At 40.1% G+C, this 21542-nt stretch overlaps 1 protein-coding gene across 2 annotated transcripts in view; it reads left to right on the top strand.

The window, feature by feature from the left end:
* Nucleotides 1–21542, top strand: part of SVEP1 (sushi, von Willebrand factor type A, EGF and pentraxin domain containing 1) — a 201326-nt gene that overhangs the window by 130297 nt on the left and 49487 nt on the right. For both annotated transcript variants that reach the window (XM_053908172.1, XM_019454226.2), the window contains exons 30-36: nt 679–849; nt 1845–2018; nt 3036–3155; nt 4780–4956; nt 5183–5267; nt 6153–6344; nt 7288–7455. In XM_053908172.1, coding sequence (XP_053764147.1) covers nt 679–849; nt 1845–2018; nt 3036–3155; nt 4780–4956; nt 5183–5267; nt 6153–6344; nt 7288–7455 — 1087 coding nt within the window. The remainder of the gene's footprint in view (nt 1–678; nt 850–1844; nt 2019–3035; nt 3156–4779; nt 4957–5182; nt 5268–6152; nt 6345–7287; nt 7456–21542) is intronic.

Genomic DNA, 21542 nt, shown 5'->3' with positions numbered 1-21542 from the left:
GATTTCACAGTTTGTGGGTTTGGGGCCCATGTCGGGCACTGTGCTAACCGCTCAGAGCCTGCAGCCTGCTTCAGATTCTGTGCCTCCCTCTCTCTGCCCCTCCCCTGCTCACACACACACACTCTCTCTCTCAAAAATAAACATTAAAAAAAAGATGTCCTAGAATTTGTGGGTTTTGATAGATTTCATTAATATTCCTAAAATACCACTTCTTCCTTTCAAAAAAAATACTCAGTGGGGAGCCTGGGTAGCTCAGTTGGTTAACGTCCGACTTCTGCTCAGGTCAAGATCTCACCGTCCATGAGTTTGAGCCCCGTGTCAGGCTCTGTGCTGGCAGCTCAGAGCCTGGAGCCTGCTTTGGATTCTGTGTCTCCCTCTCTCTCTGCCCCTCTCCCACTCTCTTTCTCTCTTCCCTCTGTCTTTCTCTCTCAAAAATAAACATTAAAAATTTTTTTTTAAAAAATGTTCAGCTGATCTCTGCTGAAAGAGGACAAGTAGTTGACTCAAATAGTTTTTTTGAGTAAATTTGCTTGTCAGTGATCTGGTCACGTGTTACCTTGTTTTAGTGTCAGTGGAGTGGCCTTTGGATGCTGCACAACACATGATTTGAAACTCTTGACCTAGCGATGCTGTTACAATGTCGCTGACCAGCTCTGCGCCTTTGTTCTTTGCCGTCAGATTGTCCATCTTTAGAAGGAACGGTACCTCATCTGCGAACTGTATCAACAGACTTAAAGCCAGGCTCCAAAATCAGTCTGTTCTGTGATCCAGGCTTCCAGATGGTCGGGAACCCTGTGCAGTACTGTCTGAATCAAGGACAATGGACACAGCCACTCCCCCACTGTGAACGTGAGCTGCCTTTGTTGAAGGCATTTTAGTAGCTCTTGAAAGATGTTGGACCATAAGAAATGTTTCAGGAATGCTGCATAAAAGCCTGGTGCACCACAGTAGCAAATACAGCAAATGTTCATTGAATAGTTCCTTCGTGTGACGAACTGTGCTGGCCACCATGAGGGAAATGGGTGGTGGAAATCCAAAGAGACACCCACCTGTGGCTGTACCCCAGGTGCAGCAGGGAACTGGTTGGGAGGGAAAGACAGATCTGCGACCTGGAGTCCAAAGGGGGACGGGTTATGGCCGGGTGGGAAATAGGAAAAGATCCCTTGAGTTGGGTGCGTCCATTCATTTCTTTATTCAGCAATTTTAAAGCACCTACCATGTGCTAGACACAGGTCTATGTTCTAGGGATGCAGCATTGGAAGAAAGTCTCTTTCATGGAGTTTCCATTGGAGTAGGAGAGACAGAAAATAACAAATATTTTTTAAGTTATAATAAATAAGAACAACAAGGGCCACAAGTAAGTAAGGACTATGGAGAAAAATGAAGCAAGGCAGGGAAATACAAAGTGAGGGATTGGGTGGAGGCAGACTGCTGCTTTAGGTAGGGTGATCAGCAAAATTTCTCCATAGTATCTATTCTCACTGACTTACATATTTATCTGTGGCTTGTTTCTCTACTCCCACTAGATAGTAAGCTCCACAGGGCAGGAGTTTATCTCCGGTTTGTTACTGCAACGTTAGCGCCTCTGGCAGTGTCTAGTAGGACCTTCGTGAATATTTCTTCCTAACGAATGAAGTGCATGCCCACTCTGAGCCAGAGAGCACGCTAGATGCCGAGGGCACGGGCATGTCTACTGCCTGCTCCCCCTCCTAGCAGACTCTCCCGTCTATGTTTGTGTGCCATGAAAAAGTCATGCTTAACTGAACTACTAGTTTAATATAAACAGAATGTCCTTTGAGCATGTTTCTCCTAACGTAGTTCTGTCCTTCCTGGTCACGTGGCAGGCATTAGCTGTGGGGTGCCACCCCCGTTGGAGAATGGCTTTTATTCAGCCGAGGACTTCCATGCTGGCAGCACAGTGACCTACCAGTGCAACAATGGCTACTATTTGTTGGGTGATTCGAGGATGTTCTGTACAGATAATGGGAGCTGGAATGGCATTTCACCATCATGCCTCGGTGAGATAAATCTTGGCAAGTACTGTGTGCGTTTATTCCAGCTCCATGAGAGACAGTCACCCCAAATCCCTGAGGCTCTCTTGTGACATTCCTTTGTTAACTTCATCTCATCCCAAGACACCCTGGACAAGCCATAGTGACCAAGCAGCTGTCCCTAGAGGTGCCAAAAATGTTTTAAATTGTTACCAGGCTCAACATCAAGACTCTTTTTATCTCTCTGTTCTTCTACTTACCCACCTACAAACTGGGGAAATAGGGTTTTTTTTACTGTATGTAATTAACATACAGTGCAATATTGGTTTCAGGAGTAGAATTCAGTGATTCATCACTTACATACAACACCCAGTGCTCATCCCAACAAGTGCCCTCCTTCGTACCCATCACCCATCTAGCCCACCCCCCACCCACCTCCCTCCATCAACCCGTAGTTTGTTCTCTATCATTAAGTGTCTCTTGGGGTTTGTTTCGCTCTCTTCTCTTTTTCCCCCTTCCCATATACCCATCATTTTTGTTTCTTAAATTCCATATATGAGTGAAATAATATGGTATTTGTCTTTCTCTGATTGACTTATTTCACTTAGCCTGCTGCATTCTAGCTCCATCCATGTCATTGCAAATGGCAAGATTTCATTCTGATGGCTGAGTGATACCCCATTGTATATATAAACCACTTCTTCTTTATCCGTTTATCAGTTGATAGACATTTGGGCCTTCTCCAGTTTGACTGTTGTTGATAATGCTGCTATCAATGTTGAGGTGCATGCACCCCTTCAAATCTGTATTTTTGTATCCTCTGGGTAAATGCCTAATAGTGCAATTGCTGGATTGTAGAGTAGTTCGGAAATCGTAGCTTTGATTGCGTAACTGCAATGTGATCATTATTACTGTATTTAAATTTTATGAAAATATATACGGTGTTATATGTTAAGCGATATGTAATGATGTAAATATAACAAAATGCTTAATACATAAGAAAAATCAATCAACTTCACTACCTGTAAGCTGTCTTCATTTTAGATGTCGATGAATGTGCAGTTGGGTCAGATTGCAGTGAGTTTGCTTCCTGCCTGAATACAAACGGATCCTACATTTGCTCCTGTATCCCACCCTACACAGGAGATGGCAAAAACTGTGCAGGTAACTAGTACGTGTGTAATTGGGAGGATTATTAATTTTTTATGTTTTTTAAAAACACAACACTATTTTCAAGTTCAAAGGACAGGTGGAGAAGATAAACCATCTTTAAAAAGACACATAAGTAACGACTAAAGGAGCTTTACCTTAGCGCTGTGCTAAGCCCAGCTTCCCAGTCTCTGAAACACAAAAGCCAACTGTATCACCAGAATATTGAAGCAATATCTGCATGGTATGAGAATAACAGAGGGGATTTAGAACTATAATCTGGCCTCTAAAGCCTCAATCGGAGCAAAGAAGATACTTTGCAATCGGTATCTTTCCTCTGCCTCAGCCACACAGAATTATATTGTTGGAAAAAAGGGACATCTTGCCTTATCACATCTCTGTATTTTGTGGTAACTTTGATAAAACGAGCCTCAACCCACTGATGTCTTTCTACATTTATTGAGAGAAAGCAACTCCCAGAAAATAGTAAAACAGGAAGTGAAGAGGAATTCTCAAAATCAAGTCTTATAATGGCATTTACTTTCTCAGAGGCTTTAAAGTCCTTGACTTACATAGCCATAATGACCTTTAGAAAGATTGAATCAATGTATCTTCCCCTTTTGAGAATTTGAGTATTATATTTACTCCTATCCAACTCTAGCCCCAAATATCCCTTTAACTTATTTCTCTCCCTAGAAGAGGTGACCAACCTCAAATTTGTACGTAGGAGGGGTCTCTGATCCATAGCCTGTTTGGAAAGGGAGTTTGAGAACTTTCCTCAAATATGCTTAGGTATTGCCTTTACATCAATTTGAGAGAAAGTCAGTTGCGCTTAAAACGTAGGTATGAGGGGCGCCTGGGTGGCGCAGTCGGTTAAGCGTCTGACTTCAGCCAGGTCATGATCTCGCGGTCCGTGAGTTCGAGCCCCGGGTCAGGCTCTGGGCTGATGGCTCAGAGCCTGGAGCCTGTTTCGGATTCTGTGTCTCCCTCTCTCTCTGCCCCTCCCCCGTTCATGTTCTGTCTCTCTCTGTCCCAAAAATAAATAAAAAACGTTGAAAAAAAAATTAAAAAAAAAAAGTAGGTATGAGGTTGGGCGAGGTAGGAGGAGCTAACGTTCTTCTAATAAATGCCCTGGTACCACCGCTACTTCCCCAACAAACAACTCCCTTTGCAGCCAGATCAATTTTGTATATTTTTGTTAGTCATTTATGTTCCAAAATATTGTTGTTTAAATGCCTATTAAACATATGTTCTGTGGGTTTGCCTAAGTGGCTCAGTTGGTTGAGCGTCCAACTCTTGATTACGGCTCAGGTCATGATTCCAGGGTTGTGGGATCAAGCCCCGCATTGGGCTCCATGTGGGGCCTGCTTAAGAATCTTTCTCTCTCTCTCTGCCCCTCCCCCATTCGCTTATTAGCTCTCTCTCTTTCTCTCTCTCTCTCTCTCTGAAAAAACAAAAAGAAAAACGTTCTGATCTAATGTCCAGCATATCCCAGACCTCCATGCATCTCCCTTCAAAAGTTTTTTTCCAAAAAATTTAACTCGTACTTTAATGGTAGTGAAACTCTTTTGCTGTGAGACCTTGCGTGGTTGTGTGAACACCACTTATTTCCCCACAAAAACTTGTTCTTCCTTTCAAGAACCTATAAAATGTAAGGCTCCGGGAGATCCAGAAAATGGCCACTCTTATGGTGAGACTTATACAGTGGGCGCCGAAGTCACATTCTCGTGTGAGGAAGGATATCAGCTGATGGGAGTGACCAAAATCACATGTCTGGGCTCTGGAGAATGGAGTCATCTGATACCATATTGTGAAGGTATGTGTAGTAAATTCACCATGTTCATGGCATTGGGCAGCACTAGAGATTTAAAGTGTAGAAATGTCACGTGTTAAGTGTATCAGTAGTCTTCGTATTTAAAGCCCAACTATTAGGTTCATCTTTAAACTTGACAAGATAACCTAGAGCTGCCCTGGAGCTTTTAGAGATTTTTGTACACACTAGCAAAGAAAAACAGTACCTTCTTTGTTTTTCCACCTTTAAGCTGTTTCCTGTGGTGTACCAGCTATTCCAGAAAACGGAGGCTTTGATGGCTCAGCATTTACCTATGGCAGTAAAGTAACATATCAGTAAGTGCGTAAGATTAAAACTACATTGTGGGGGGCACCTGGGTGGCTCAATCAGTTGAGTGTCCGACTTCGGCCCAGGTCTTGATCTTGCAGTTCATGAGTTCGAGCCCTGTGTCAGACTCTGTGCTGACAGCTCACAGCCTGGAGCCTGCTTCAGATTCTGTGTCATCTCCTCTCTGCCCCTCCCGTGCTTATGCTCTGTCTCACTCTCTCTCTCTCTCTCAAAACAAAATAAACACTAAAAAATTTTGTTTAAACTACATTGTATACATTGTTGATGACATGCTGGCTGTGATATAGTGCTGAAAGAAAGGGAGAAGAAGAATCCCAGAGGATGTTTTTGAATTAATATGGAATTAATTTCATTACGTCTAGTATAAAGAAATCTAATTTAATAACCTAATGGGTAGTCCTATCTAGAATCCTTAAATCCCTTGACCAGTCACCTATTCTTGTCCCCAGCATCTCCTTGAGGTGTTCTGAGAATGGATGTCATAGAGGAAGGCCATGTAAGCTGATGAATATTCTTGGTTATAAGCTGGAGTTTTGTCTCCAGACCCAATATCTCAGGCACTTGTGCTAAACCAGACCATTCTCAAATTAGGAATTGTCTGTTTGCAGCTACTAATCCATGGCACAAACTGGAGGCAAGCCAAATTCTTTATTTTTCTACTTATCACTCAGCAGGGTCCCTGGGGGAAGATGTACAATATTCAACCTTAAAAAAAATAATAATTTCAAAGCATTATTTCAGTAGGAAAAAAAAAGAACTCCTCCAATAAATTGTGAAGTGTAAATCCTCAATATTTTGAAAGGTTCTGGTGCTCATAAGATGATGCAAAATAAAGCAAAGTATACTCAGTAATTTTCCTTTATCTTCTTCAGGTGTAATAAAGGATATACTCTGGATGGTGCTAGAGAATCATTCTGTCTTGCTAGCGGTTCTTGGAGTCATTCTCTTCCTGTGTGTGAACTGGTCAAGTGTTCTAGTCCCGAAAACATAAATAATGGGAAATATATTTTGAGCGGGCTTACCTACCTTTCTACTGCATCATATTCGTGTGAGAGTGGATACAGGTAATGTCCGCAGACACCAGCCAAGCTGCCTATAATACCCTGTTACTCGTTATTCACTCAGTAGATTTCATTTGTATATGTCTAGCTGACTCTAAATACAAATTTCTAAATGTAAAAGATCGCCTCAAATTTGTATGCTTCCTGAAGACTAGTTTGTAGTGCTAGGAATGCCTAGAAAAATATTCCACCTAACTTTGACTCTGGGAGCTCTAGGTCAGTTACTATAAGCATTCAGTCATTAAACATAAAAGCAAGCATTTGCAAAGCAAAACACAATATCTGGATTTTAGGGGAGTGGGTGGTAAATAACTTACCACGCTTATACGCAACATTGCATGGAATGTTCCAAAAAACATGTCAAGGTAAGGGCCCGGGTTCTTAATACTGTAAGAGGTTGATTTGATTAATGGTGTGTGAGGGGATGTATGTGCGTATGTTCAAACAGAAGGGACAATAGAGAGAGGTTGTAGTCATAAACTTGGCCAACAGGATCTGAAGTGAAACATATCCAGTGAACAGAAAGTAGAAGGATACAGACAGTCAGAATCAGGTTGGCAAGCAAAGGTGGGTAAGCCACGCCCTTGGGATGTAAGGTTTGTAAATCAAAGGAAGACCAGAGGTCAGAGTCATGAGCAACGCACGTTCAGGTGCCCAGGCTCATGCCCTTTGACTTCAGTTACCTTGACTTCCTGAGTGTCTGCCTCAGTTACTGCTGGATCCCAACCAGCCCATTAACCCCTTCTCATCCCGGTAACCTATTTGTGAGGTCTGGAGTGCCCTACGCCACCACCAGTGAGCACATTTTATTTTGCAGCGAGACCCTAAGCTCATTCATTATTATAAACACCCTGGAGCCTGCTTGGGTTTCCCCTGCTTTTATGTAATCCTCTCCATAGCAGTGAATAATAGCCAATGAAAGAGGTGGCATCATTCTTTCCTGTAGCTTACAGGGCCCTTCTGTCATTGAATGCTCGGCATCAGGCAGCTGGGACAGAGCGCCACCTACCTGCCATCTTGTCGTCTGTGGAGAGCCGCCGGCAATCAAAGATGCTGTCATCACTGGGAGCAACTTCACTTTTGGGAACACTGTCACTTACACTTGCAAAGAAGGGTGAGTAACCCTATGAGGGAAAGAAACATTGGGAGCCTCGAGGGAGCGGACGCACCCCCAACTGTGGAGATGGGCTCCATTGGACACTAAATTAAATTTCTTGGCAGCCAAAGCCACAGAGAGTTTTATGCTCTTGTTTTTCCTGACAGCAGAAAGGGAGCATATTCTCCTGTGGGAACAGTGTTTTCCTGGAATTAGAGTAATTTATCAAATTAGGCCTTGAATAATGGATATTGGGCAGTGCAGTGGAAAATATCTTTACACCTTTCTTAGAGATGAGAAAAACACATTTAAATAGGCAGTTGCATATTTATCTTCTGCAAACCTGAAGGCAAGACTTTAAGTCACAACATAAAGGTGACATGTCCACAGGGACAAAAGATAATAAAGTTCAGGTTTTTATATTTTTAATGATCTCGTTTCATTCAGAGATAAATTTTGAAAAACGAGGAAGCAGGTTACAAAGAGCTTTCACACTCACTGTTTCATATGATCCTCCAAAAACTGTGGAAGTGCAGAGAAAGGGGGGGCTCACTCTGGGAGGGTGGCTGCTTAAGATCTCAGGCAGGCAACAAGCAAGTGAAGGAGAATCCCGGCTCCTCTGACATGCATTTCATTGCTTGCTTCCCCCCTTACTTCTTCAAGAAATATTTTCACCATTAATAGTGCTTTCACGCTCCAGATTTACAGCAGGTGTTTTTCACACAGTTGGAAGCAGCAACAGCAGAAGAGTTGCTGCTTTCTGGATTTGCATCTCAGCTCTGTCATTCACTGTGTGGCTTTGGGGAAAAGCTCTGGGCTTCAATTGTCCTACATAAAAATAATCTCATTAAAGTCTCACACTTCTTATGGATACTGTGAGGAATAAAATGGTATCATGCCTAGCCTAAGCAGAAAAAACAAAAAACAAAAAAGGGTCACCTGGATGGTTCAGCTGATTAGGCATCCGACTTGGGCTCAGGTCATGATCTGTCTGTGGGTTCGAGCCCCATGTCAGGCTCTGTGCTGACAGCTCAGAACCTGGAGCCTGCTTCAGATTCTGTGTCTGCCTCTCTCTGCCCTTCCCCTGCTCACACTCTGTCTCTCTCAAAATAAAAAATAAACATTAAAAATTTTTCAATTAAAAGAAAAAAAGAAAAAAAAACTTAATTCAACAAACCTTGCCATTATTATGACTGGAGCACAAATGACAGTGAAGTTTCTATTCTACCATAGAAGCTGAAGTTCATTTCACCTGGGTTGAAGACAGTCCCGAGAATACAGGACTGCCAGCAGGTGGCGACAATTTTTTTTTTTGCAAAAAGCTCCTGAGAGTCAAACACTTGAATAGCCGATTGAGATCCCAAACCTGGACACCTTCTTAAGTAAAAAATATATTTTCTTTTTTTCTTTTCTTTTTTTTTTCAATATATGAAATTTATTGTCAAATTGGTTTCCATACAACACCCAGTGCTCATCCCAAAAGGTGCCCTCCTCAATACCCATCACCCACCCTCCCCTCCCTCCCATCCCCCATCAACCCTCAGTTTGTTCTCAGTTTTTAACAGTCTCTTATGCTTTGGCTCTCTCCCACTCTAACCTCTTTTTTTTTTTCCTTCCCCTCCCCCATGGGTTTCTGTTAAGTTTCTCAGGATCCACATAAGAGTGAAACCATATGGTATCTGTCTTTCTCTGTATGGCTTATTTCACTTAGCATAACACTCTCCAGTTCCATCCACGTTGCTACAAAGGGCCATATTTCGTTCTTTCTCATTGCCCTGTAGTACTCCATTGTGTATATAAACCACAATTTCTTTATCCATTCATCAGTTGATGGACATTTAGGCTCTTTCCACAATTTGGCTATTGTTGAGAGTGCTGCTATGAACATTGGGGTACAAGTGCCCCTATGCATCAGTACTCCTGTATCCCTTGGGTAAATTCCTAGCAGTGCTATTGCTGGGTCATAGGGTAGGTCTATTTTTAACTTTCTGAGGAACCTCCACACTGCTTTCCAGAGTGGCTGCACCAATTTGCATTCCCACCAACAGTGCAAGAGGGTTCCCGTTTCTCCACATCCTCGCCAGCATCTATAGTCTCCTGATTTGTTCATTTTGGCCACTCTGACTGGCGTGAGGTGATATCTGAGTGTGGTTTTGATTTGTATTTCCCTGATAAGGAGCGACGTTGAACATCTTTTCATGTGCCTGTTGGCCATTCGGATGTCTTCTTTAGAGAAGTGTCTATTCATGTTTTCTGCCCATTTCTTCACTGGGTTATTTGTTTTTCGGGTGTGGAGTTTGGTGAACTCTTTATAGATTTTGGATACTAGCCCTTTGTCCGATATGTCATTTGCAAATATCTTTTCCCATTCCATTGGTTGCCTTTTAGTTTTGTTGGTTGTTTCCTTTGCTGTGCAGAAGCTTTTTATCTTCAAAAAATATATTTTAAAAAATTACCCAAAAATAGGGATGCCTGGGTGGCTCACTCAGTTAAGCACCAGACTTTAGCTCAGGTCATGATCTCACAGTTCGTGGGTTTGAGCCCTACATTGGGCTCTGTGCTGACAGCTCAGAGCCTGGAGACTGCTTTGAATTCTGCCTCTCTCTCTCTGTCTCTCTCTGTCTCTCTTTCTCTCTCTCTGCCCCTCCTCCATTCACGCTCTGTCTCTGTCTCTCTAAAAAATAATAAATAAACATCAAAAAAAATTTAATTACCCAAAGGTAAATGGTAGTAATTACTGTATTTCTTCCCAGAATTTTGTCTACAAATATTTTTACATATTAAAGATCACTCTGTAGATGCAAATTAACATTTTTCTTCTTTTCTTTACGAATAATTCACCTAAAATATGTCACAAGAGTTCTGAGTCTGCCTAATGTTAAGTCTATATATTATACAAAAGGATTTTATTAAAAGTACTCTAGGCAGTAATAAAAATTACAACAAATCCACACATTCATAGAGGGTTTACATTCCTCAGAGGACTTTCACATGAATTATCTCATGTGCCCCCTTCTACAACAATGAAAGTTTGGCAGAATAAATAGTATTCCAGCTTTATAGTTAAAACATGAAGGTATTGGGCCACATTATCTTACATATTCCTCCTGGTTTAGGCAAGTGGACGCTCTGTGGGAGGTTTCATCCCATTGAAAAGATGGAAACCGAATCTACCCACCTAAAGCACATAGCTGTTAGAAGGCCTGAGAACAGTTTTAAGAAAGTGCTTTAAACATGCATGAAGTGCGATGTGTAAAAATGGCTGTTTTATTTTCTCTGTCACCATTATCGCTGTATACAGTGATAACATTTTAATAATTTAGGGGGCAACTATCTTAAATAGTTAATCAAATTAATAGAAAGTACCCGCAGTCACAAATCACTGCCCATCTACATTTTGTTCTAAATGAAAAACATCAAAAACTATTAAGAGATAGCTTTCATTTTTTTTCTGAAAGCAAAAGTTTAGGCGAGAGGAAGAACATTGATGCCCCTTTGCATACCCTCCCTCCTCTTTGGGATGCTACAGGGAGGGCCAGATAGAAAGAAAGCCTTTGTACTCCTCTTTTGTCTGGCCAAATGGCCAATGAGACATTTGAAATATACAGAAAACCACAAAAAGTCATTAATCTCTATTTAAAGTTACTGGGCATCCATTCTTGAGAGACATGTACATATTAATTTTTTTGCCATAGTTATAATAGCTTTCTTTTCATGAAAGAAATACAGTATGAAGTAAAAATAATACAGTAAAGTACCTCAAATGTAACGAGAAGCCGTCCTCATCACTTTCCCTTTCTCCCCGAAGTAACAAATGTTCATTTTCCCCTTATTCCATATGTATGTCTCCATAAACAATGTTCTATTGATTTATGTCTTTCAATTTCTGAATATGACTCTTAGTACTCTTAAGTGTCTTTTTGAAGCTTGAGTTTTGCTTACCACGTGTTTTACACTCTTCTCTATTGATACGTGTAAATTAACAGAATTCATCTTGACTACTATAAGGTATTCCCTTGGAAGAATGAACTATCTGTAGGTCACCCATTTCTCTACTGGTAGAAGGTTAATTTGTTTCCACTTTATTTGCTGATGTAACCATTCTGAAGTAAATATCAGATGCACCTGTTTCTTGGTACATATGAGTGAGACTGTTTCTGGCTCAGACACCAAGAATTAGTGTTGTGTCATGAAATATGCATATTTTAAACCTTAGGAGATATTATTTGATATCTATCAGTTGTTTACTTTATATTTGTGTGTGTGTGTGTGTGTGTGTGTGTGTGTGTGTGTGTTTGTCAAATTTAAGGAATCATCCCCACCCTGAGGTCATACTGAATATCTTTGCCTTTCTTCTGAACAACTCAAAGATCTTGGAAAGCATGAATAACTTCTGACTCCCCTCTCATCTTAAACGTCTCATCACTATATTTTATTTCCCTTTTTTTACAACTTTCCAAATTAGTAATTTTTTAATATAGTCAGTGCTTATTTAGGTTTACTCACATTTATTAATCTCTTCATCACCATTGCTTTTTGCATCCCATTCCTTAATTCTGGGTTTAATATTTCTACTTCCTAAAGTATATCCTTTACGTTTTTTTTTTTTTTTTCACCAAACGTATGTTCTACAATCTTTGTCTAAAAATAATAGTACTTTACCTTTGCTCTTGAATTACAGTTTAGCTGGGTATACGAGTCTACACTAATAGTTTTCTTCCTTAGACATTTTTGAAAATATTATTCCATTGCCTTATGGCTGCTAATGTTGCTATTGAGGATTCCATCATCAGTCTGCTTGGGGTTCTTAACCAGAGGCAGTGTTGCCCACCAGGAACATTTGGCAACGTCTGGAGACTTTTTTGGTTGTCACAGTTGAGGGGAAGGTGCTCCTAGCTCTCATGGATAGAGTCTAGGGATGCTGCTAAACAGCCTATAACGCATAGACCAGCAGCCCACAACCCAGAAGTGTCCAGCCCAAAATGTCAGTAGTGCGGAGATCGAGAAATTCTGAATGAATTGTTGTTCCACTATAAGTAATATCTTTCCCCTTTGGCTTTTTTATTTTTAATATGTCTTTGTTGTTTTAGTATTTCCTTATGATATGACTAAAAATGTGTTATATTGTCATTCATCTTGTTCAGGACTCATTGTACTTCTTACCTCTGAAAATTCACATCTTTCACCAATTTTGGAATATTCTCAGCTATCTTAACTTCAAATATTCCCTCCTCTTCACTTTCGCTTTTCTCTGTTTATTTAAGCCTTATGTATTGGACCTTTCCTTTCTCTCTCCGTGTTTATTAGTCTGTCACATTTTCCATCTGTTTATAAACTTGGGCTGCAATTTGGGTAATTTTCTCACATATATCATCTAGTTTACAGTTTCTACTATCTGTAATCTGCTTTTAAATGAGTCCATCAATTTTTTTAAAAATGTACTTTATATATTCTTGCTTCTATAATTTATATTTGTTTATTTTTCAAATATTTCTTTTTGAATAACTTTTAAATATCTTTTCCTTTTTTGATAGGATTTTGTGTCTTTTTTTATTATTAATTATTTCAACATACTTATTTCATATAATTTTTTAATGTTAGAACTTTTTTTACTGTCTCAATTTGTTGGTACTCTAATCTCGCTGTTTGTTCTGCCTGCTGACTGATTCATGATGAAAAACATGATCATGTATGTTTTGTAATTTCATATTGTGTCCTTAGAGTAAGCAAAACTTGTTTTCTCCATGACAATCCCTTATGGTTTAAGTATGTGGATTATTTTTTCTATCAGGAACCCAGGGGATATCACCAGATAAGAACCCAATTTTACATTAATTTACAAATTTGAAGGCTTTCCATATAAAGTAAATAGTATAAATTCTAACATCAAATCCATGTGAGATGAGACCCAGGGACTACTACCTTAGCAGGGACTTTTTCTTTACCCACCCAGGGGCCCAACAAATACAGAGATCTCACTTTTCCTCTCACTGAGCCCCTAGGTGGAATTTTTCTAGTGAATATCCTTTCAATGAATGTCCTTGTAGGACAAAGATCCATGTCCGATACTTGGCTGCTCCCCTGTTTCAACTCCAAAGTTGTATTTCCTACCACCTCTTCTTCTCTTCCCTGTCCAATCCTTGGCAATTGCAGCCTCCAGTCACAGACTTACTTCTCTGTTAGTTCCCTCCTTATTTCTGGCATGTGCATAATAACTTTTGTTATATTCCATCAAATATGGTAGAGGGAAGGTTTCAGACTGTGGCATGGCCAGAAGTAGAAGTTCTGTCTGTCCATTCCTTTTGTTTCTTCCCCCAAGGAATTGATTGGCATAGGCCAGCATGCACTGTGTCTTCCAGGATGGCATCACTGTGTGCAAGTGATGGCTTTTGGGCGATGGGCCTGTTTGGCGGTCTCTTTCTGCTTCCCAAGATACTGTTGGCTCGATATGAGGATTAGAGCCTCTTTCTTTCTCCAGCTGCCTCAACTCCCACTGCCCTGCACACAGGGCACCCAGGCCTGCTTAGTGAGCCACCCAGGCCTGCTTAGTGAGTCCACATACACACATTCTTGCTTCAGTCTCAGCGTTGTTTCTTCTCATATTGACGTTGTCGTTTGTACAGACCTTTCCTTGAAATAAGGGGGAGTGAACCGCTCTCAACTCTAGATGGAAGAGCCGATAGTTTAGGAGACAGGAGTGGTAAGATGAGTGTCAGGGAAAGAAAGAAGCAAGAAGTGGATTTCTGCCTCCTGCCCTAAAATTGGTCTTTAAAATTCACCTTTTATCAAAATACTGGGCTGGAAGTGTTCAGTTGTCTGCCCAAGTTAATAAAATGGTAACTTGTCTCTCATTTTCCTTTTCATCCTTATGTGTCTGTTCTTTTGATAAGAAGCTCAGAGGGAAAGAAGAGTCATTGATATCCTAAAATCCTAATAGAATGTTTCCCTTTGGCTCGTCTTTAATTATATAGATTTTTAAATTCAATTACTGAATATACTAAGATAAAAATTTTGATCATTTTTAATTGAAAACAGAATTAACTGCTGATGGAAATTTATACTTTCTATCGTTCTTATTAAATTGCGGCTCTTTACATATCTAGTATGCTGCTATTTTAAGGCTCTTTTAAGGTTCTTCTTTTAAAAAGAGAAGAGCTAATAATCCACTGGGGAGGTCTCTCATAAAGCTTCACACATGCTCCCTTAGTAGGCTTCCACTCAGTGTGTGAATCAAATCACTGAAAATTGCATCTGAAGACTACTCTGCCCATTTTCAAAGAATTTTTCAACATTATTCCAGAAAGATGCTAATGAATTACAGCAAATGCATCCTGGAGTATTCCCTTCTATGACATCACTGTAATACCAGTGGGTCATTTTTCCTTGGAATTACAGAGTAAAACAATTTGTTATATAATACATAGGCCCTGATTTTTTAAAAAAAAATTTTTTTTTCAACGTTTTTAATTTATTTTTGGGACAGAGAGAGACAGAGCATGAACGGGGGAGGGGCAGAGAGAGAGGGAGACACAGAATCGGAAACAGGCTCCAGGCTCCGAGCCATCAGCCCAGAGCCTGACGCGGGGCTCGAACTCACGGACCGCGAGATCGTGACCTGGCTGAAGTCGGACGCTTAACCGACTGCGCCACCCAGGCGCCCCGTATAGGCCCTGATTTTTAAATGAGGGTCTGTAATAGTGTCCCCAGTGTCTCTTGAATGAGAATACAATATGTCACAGAATATTAAATATTCCAGCACTTGAGATTTGTGCCAATTCCAATTTTCCTGCTTTGCTGGCCAAAATAGGGTGTGTGTCATCATCTGTACAAAACTGTTTGTTTTTTAAATGATTCTTTTAAACAAATGAGCAGGTGAAGTATGTTCCCCAGAAATCATAACACACCTTCAGACTCCAAACATAAGGAAGTAATGCAGCAGTCGGATCAGAGACCAATTATAATTCAATCTATAGCCAATAGTTAACAACTCCTATTTTCTTTTGTCATTTGGAAAATATATCCTTCTGTAGCATCTTGAAAGACTACCTGACATATTTTGAAGATCATCTTTTTGTTTTTATTTTGTTTTCAAAGAGAGGGTGCGTGTGAGCAGTGGAGGGGCGGAGGGAGAGGGAGAGAGAATCTCAAGCAAGCTTCATGCTGTCAGCGCACAGCCCCATGCAGGGCTCAGTCTCACGACTGTGAGATCATGACTTCAGCTCAAATCAAGAGTCAGACACTTAACTGACTGAGCCACCCAGGTGCCCCGGAAGAGTTTGTTTGTTTTTTTTTTTTTTAATAAACCTCAATCCCCATCTTTATTGAATATTTTATCTGGTCTCCAGTACTAGCTTTGGTTTCACTTCTTGAAACTACTCAGTATAAATTTTTCCACACCTTCGAGTATTCATAGCTTGGTCCTGAGGTTCTCCTGCAAAGGGATCATTAGAGCTAATGGGGAGGCTTCAGGAAAAGATCCCAGCCCTTCACACATCTCCTGACTGAGAAAGGATCCCTTACTCTGGTGCCGAGAGACAGACATTTCAGCCAACTCAGCCTCCAGTCTGCACTTGTTCCTCTTAAATGGATGTGATTACAAGCCTGTTCCTCTCAGAGTCACTCTCTGAGCCTATTTTGTAGGTCTGCAGTCCATTTTCAATCTTGGTACCCAAAGCCATAATGCACACTGACACGTGCAAATTAGAACATAACAGAGATAAAAATGCCAAATCGAGAGGCTGACACATACCTACAAAGATAAAAATTTATTTCATTTCTCTTCTCTTTCTAAATAAATGCGCTTCTAGAAATCAGTCATCCTTTAAGGATGTCACCATTGACTCATTCAACTTACATTCAGTGAAACACTAAAGACTCATATTGGCCGTCATCAAGCCGGCCATTTGTGCAGGTTTACTTTACTGTGTATGTGCAGGACCTTTGCCTCTTATCTTTGTTGAGTCTTATACTTGTAATTAGAAACATTAGTAGAACTGGACTATAAAAATCCTTATCCCCCACCCTACTGTTATGTGTTTCTTGGAAACTGATGGACCATAGGGACTGAGGACAGAGTTTGATGGCATTCACAAGATATGAAACTCCCAACTTGCTTATTTCTATGAATCAGTGCTCTTTGGGTCATCCAGGTAATACACCACTTCAGTATCTTTCTGCTCTAGCAACATTTTGTCTGCCAAAACCTGAGTATCCTTGGAAAAGACACTGTCAAAAACCATATCCTGTTCACTTGCACCTGCCACAACACACAAGATCCTAGTGATCCCCACTTCCTTCTTCAGGTGTTCATATGCCATTCCTAACTATTTGTAAGTTTCCAGAATGCCCCACCCATACCATACTCCTAGCCCTTTGTTCATGTTACTTTTCAGCCTTGAGTGACTCCTTTTCTGCTCGTCTTCTCTGATGATTCCTCTCAAAAGCCATTTCAATAGGGAAGGCTTTCCTCCTCTTTCCATTCTTCAGGTAGAATCAATCGTTTCTCCTTTAAGCAACTTCTCTAGGTGTGAAGGGGCCTACAGTACGCCAGGCAGTGGATGGGGTAAGGAATACAGGATGGACACAGATGCATAAAACAAGCAAATGCATTAGCTTTGCATTGTGTACTAAGGAAGTGACTCTAGCGCATAGCATGGTCCTTAAGAATTCTTTAATGAAGGACTAAATGCTGATTGAGACTAATAAAGAAAAGCTAAGATCTTAGGTCAGAGAAAGAGATATTGTAGGTTCCAGGAAATTATGGGTAGTGTTGAAAATGCATTGTTTAAATTCGTTTATTCATCATATATTTCTTTGGTGGTAATCTTCCACTACTTTACAGAAGAGCTTTGCTGTGATTTTTCGTTAGGGAGGAGTCGTTGGTGGAGATTTTCCTGAAGATCAGGGGTCAGAGGCCTTACAAAGTGCTGCCAAACTGCTACACACAATTTTTTGTATCCTTAAGAGGCTTCGAAGAATAAGGAACGTTCTGGAGGCAGATGCTTCTGCCTCAGAGTAGCTGGTCCCATGAAATAAAGGAAGCATTTTATAGATGGCACGGTGGATCCTAATAAATCAGGGATGTCTCAGGTGACGTCTGTGAACTTCTGCCAATCAACTGATGCTAGGAGCATCAAGGGACCCGTGAAAATAATGATGCACGGTTCAAAGTGCACAAAGGATGTAAATTGTGCTATGAAAATACAAAACTTCAGGAGCCTCTACAAATGGAATTTCTACTCAGAGCACATTCAACATAGAAACAGTGAAATCTGGGCACTCAAACCTGGGATAATGGATTTTTTTAAAACGTTATGCCTTTACATATTGTCTTTGGATACTTTCCTGTATCCTTCTAGACAGAAGCCATCTGAAAACTTACTAAGTTTGATTTCTAATAGAAAGAGCAGAGCTTATCGATCGCCATGAAATGTAGTAGACCCTGCGCTTAGTTGTTAGGGACATCTATGAGTGTTTCCAGACCACTTCTGTCCACAGCATGATATGTGGCCGTAAGCAAGGTGGATGCTCACATCTCTGCTGATGCTGTGCCTTTTTCTCCTTGATCCTTGTTTCCTACAGATTTCATGAATCTTGACAGCGAGGGCGAAGGGATTCAAAGCTCTCTATCATAGCAGATCCCTCATAAAACTAAAAGGGACCTCAGGGGAAATGTTTGCTAACTAATGACTTGAGAATCTCTGCTGAAGGGTGGGTCAAATAATTTGTACTAGTGACACTGCAATGCAGTTTCCACGGGACACCTGCAAATTGTGATCTGCCTCATTTTAAAAAGAAAAAGGAAGGGAAACAGAACAATGTCATGGAAAATGTATAAGTGTTAGAATCTAGTAAATCAAAGGCAGATTTTTAACTCTGCTGCTTTCGGCTGTGTGACTCCAGACAGGTTCTTTCAACCTGTGGAACCACCATTAACTCATCTGTAAAATGAAGAAATTTGTATGTCTAAAAAGGATTATGTTAATTGCCAAATTATTTTAGTCCTTTTATCCTTCATTAGTAGCAAAATGACGGACTGATCAGGTGTTAGACGTTCCTTTATATTTTTTATTTATTTATTTTTGAGGCGGGGGTGTACAGAAGGAGAGGGAGAAAGAGAATCCCAAGCAGGCTCTGCACTTTCAGTGCAGAGCCTGACGTGGGGCTTGATCCCAGAAACTGTGAACTCATGACCTGAGCTGAAATCAGGAGTCGGACACTCAACTGACTGAGCCACCCAGGTGCCCCAGACATTCCTTTAAAACTCTGTATCTTTCTCTTCAAAAGAAAGAATCAAGATCAGGACGACTCCAGGGGTGCCTGTGTGGCTCAGTTGGTTAAGGGTCTGACTTGAGCTCAGGTCATGATCTCACAGGCTCTGTGCTGACGGCTCGGAGCCTGGAACCTGCTTTAGATTCTGTGTCTCCCTCTCTCTCTGCCCCCTCCCCCACTCATGCTCTCTCTTTCTCTGTCTCTCAAAAATGAATAAACATTAAGAAAATTTTTTAAAAAATAAGGATGACTCCATTATAATTATTCTAATACTGTATATCATGATATTGTGTTCCACTTTGTTGAGAGAGCCCTTGAGAATAATTTAAGGTTTTGCAAATCATTAATCTGTCATCATCTATGGGAAAATATGTTAAAGGCAGAAAGAAAGACTGAGAGTTATTAAGCAAAGTTGATTCATACTGGTTGAATAGCAGAGCCGTATGTGGAACACAGCTCCAAACGCTAACGCTTGGTTGGTTGAGGGTTTAGGAAACATTGTGGACTGAAATTATAATTGCTGCTTTAAATATCATTGAATATGAGTAAATGCATGAATTATGTGTGGGCCACATATGGTTCATTAGAGTTTTTGTTTCAAAGACTAGTGATAAAATCGACCAACTAAAACCATATGTAGACAGATGATGTTCTAAATTTAAACTGAGTCATTCTTATTTTTAAAGAAATGTGCAACAATTTTTAGAGTTTTTTTAAATAGCCAAAATTGTAAGTCCACTTCCCTTACTTAAACAAGCATTAATATTAATATGAGATATATTTCTATATCCTAAAGGAGCATCATTTGATCAGTAAGCTCAATATTCAAGCAGTAAATATTATTTTTTGTCTTTCCAAGTTTTTATTTAAATTCCAGTTAGTTAACATACATAATGTGTAAGTTTAGTTTCAGGTGTAGAATTTAGTGATTTGACATTTAATGTACAACACCCAGTGCTTATCACAACAAGTGCCCTCCTTAATCCCCATCACCTATTTCATCCATCCCCCTGCTCACCTACCCTCTGGTAACCAGCAGTTTGTGCTCTATAGTTAAAAGTCTTGTCTCTTGGTTTTCCTCTCTTTTTTTCTCCCCATGTTCATTTGTTTAGTTTCTTAAATTCCATGTATGAGTGAAATCATATGGTATTTGTTTTTCTCTGACTTATTTCACTTAACAGAATACACTCTAGTTCCGTCCACGTCATTGCAAATGGTAAGATTTTATTTTTAAGGCTGAGTAATATTCCACCACACACACACACACACACACACACACACACACACAGACACACATACACACACACCACATCATTTTATACATTGTATCCATTCATCAGTCAATGGACATTTGGGCTTTTTCCATAATTTGCCTATTGTTGATAATGCTGCTATAAATATCAGGGTGCATGTATCCCTTCGAATTAGTATTTTTGTACCCTTTAGGTAAATACCCAGTAGTGTGATTGCTCGATCATATGGTAGTTCTATTTTTAACTTTTTTTAAAGTTTATTTATTATGAGAGAGAGAGAGAGCATGAGCAGGGTAGGGGCACAGAGAGGGAGAGAGAGAATCCCAAGCAGGCTCTGCACTGTCAGTGCAAAGCCCAATGCAGGGCTCAAACTCACAAACTGTGAGATCATGACCTGAGCTAAAATCACGAGTCGGACACTTAACGAACTGAGCCACCCAGGTGCCCCTATTTTTAACTTTTTTAGGAACCTCCATACCCTATCCCACAGTGACTTATACCAGTTTTCATTGCCACCAACAGTGTAAGAGGGTTTCTCTTTCTCTGCATCCTTGCCAACACCTGTTATTTCCTGTATTGTTAGTTTTAGCCATTCTCACAGGTGTCAGGTGATATATCATTGTGGTTTTGATTTGTATTCCCCTGATTTGTAATACCTGATTTTTGAGTATCTTTTCATGTGTCTGTTGGCCATCTGTATGTCTTCTTTGGAGAAATGTCTGTTCATGTCTTCTGCTCATTTTTAATTGGATTATTTGCTTTTGGGTGTTGAGTTATATAAGTTCTTTATATATTTTGGATACTAACCCTATATTGGGTATGTCATTTGCAAATATCGTCTCTTATTCCGTAGGTTGCATTTTGGTTTTGTTGACTGTTTCCTTCACTATGCAGAAGCTTTTATTTTGATGTAGTCCCAATAATTTATTTTTGCTTTTGTTTCTCTTGCCTGAGAGGACCTGTATAGAAAGGTGTTACTACAGCTGATGTCAAAGAGACCACTGCTTATGTTTTCTTCTGGAAATTTTATGGTTCAGGTTGCACACTTAGGTATTTAGTCCATTTTGAATGTATTTTTGTGTATGGTGCAAGAAAGTGGTCCAGTTTCATTCTTTTGCATATGGCCATCCAGTTTTCCCAAAGCCATCTGTGGAAGAGATTTTTTTTTTCCATTGGACATTCTTTCCTACTTTGTCGAAGATTAATTGGCTATATAATTGTGGGTTTGTTTCTAGATTTTTTTGTTCTGTTCCATTGATCTATGTGTCTGTTTTTGAGCCAGTGCCATACTGTTTTGATTACTACAGCTTTGTAATATAACTTGAGGCCTGGAATTGCGATGCCTTCAGCTTTGCTTTGCTTTTTCAAGATTGCTTTGGCTATTCAGGGTCTTTTGTGGTTCCATACACATTTTAAGATTATTGGTTCTAGGTCTCTGAAGAATGCTGGTGGTATTTTGATAGAGGTTGCATTAAATGTGCAGATTGCTTAGAGTAATATAGACATTTTAACAATATTTATTCTTCCAGTCCATGAGCATGGAATGTTTTTCCATTTCTTTGTGTTCTCTTCAATTTCTTT

Source organism: Panthera pardus, unplaced genomic scaffold (assembly GCF_024362965.1).
Source record: "Panthera pardus isolate Hobbes unplaced genomic scaffold, ASM2436296v1 HiC_scaffold_20, whole genome shotgun sequence".
Classification (NCBI taxonomy): domain Eukaryota; kingdom Metazoa; phylum Chordata; class Mammalia; order Carnivora; family Felidae; genus Panthera; species Panthera pardus.
This window is presented reverse-complemented; position numbering and strand designations above follow the sequence as displayed.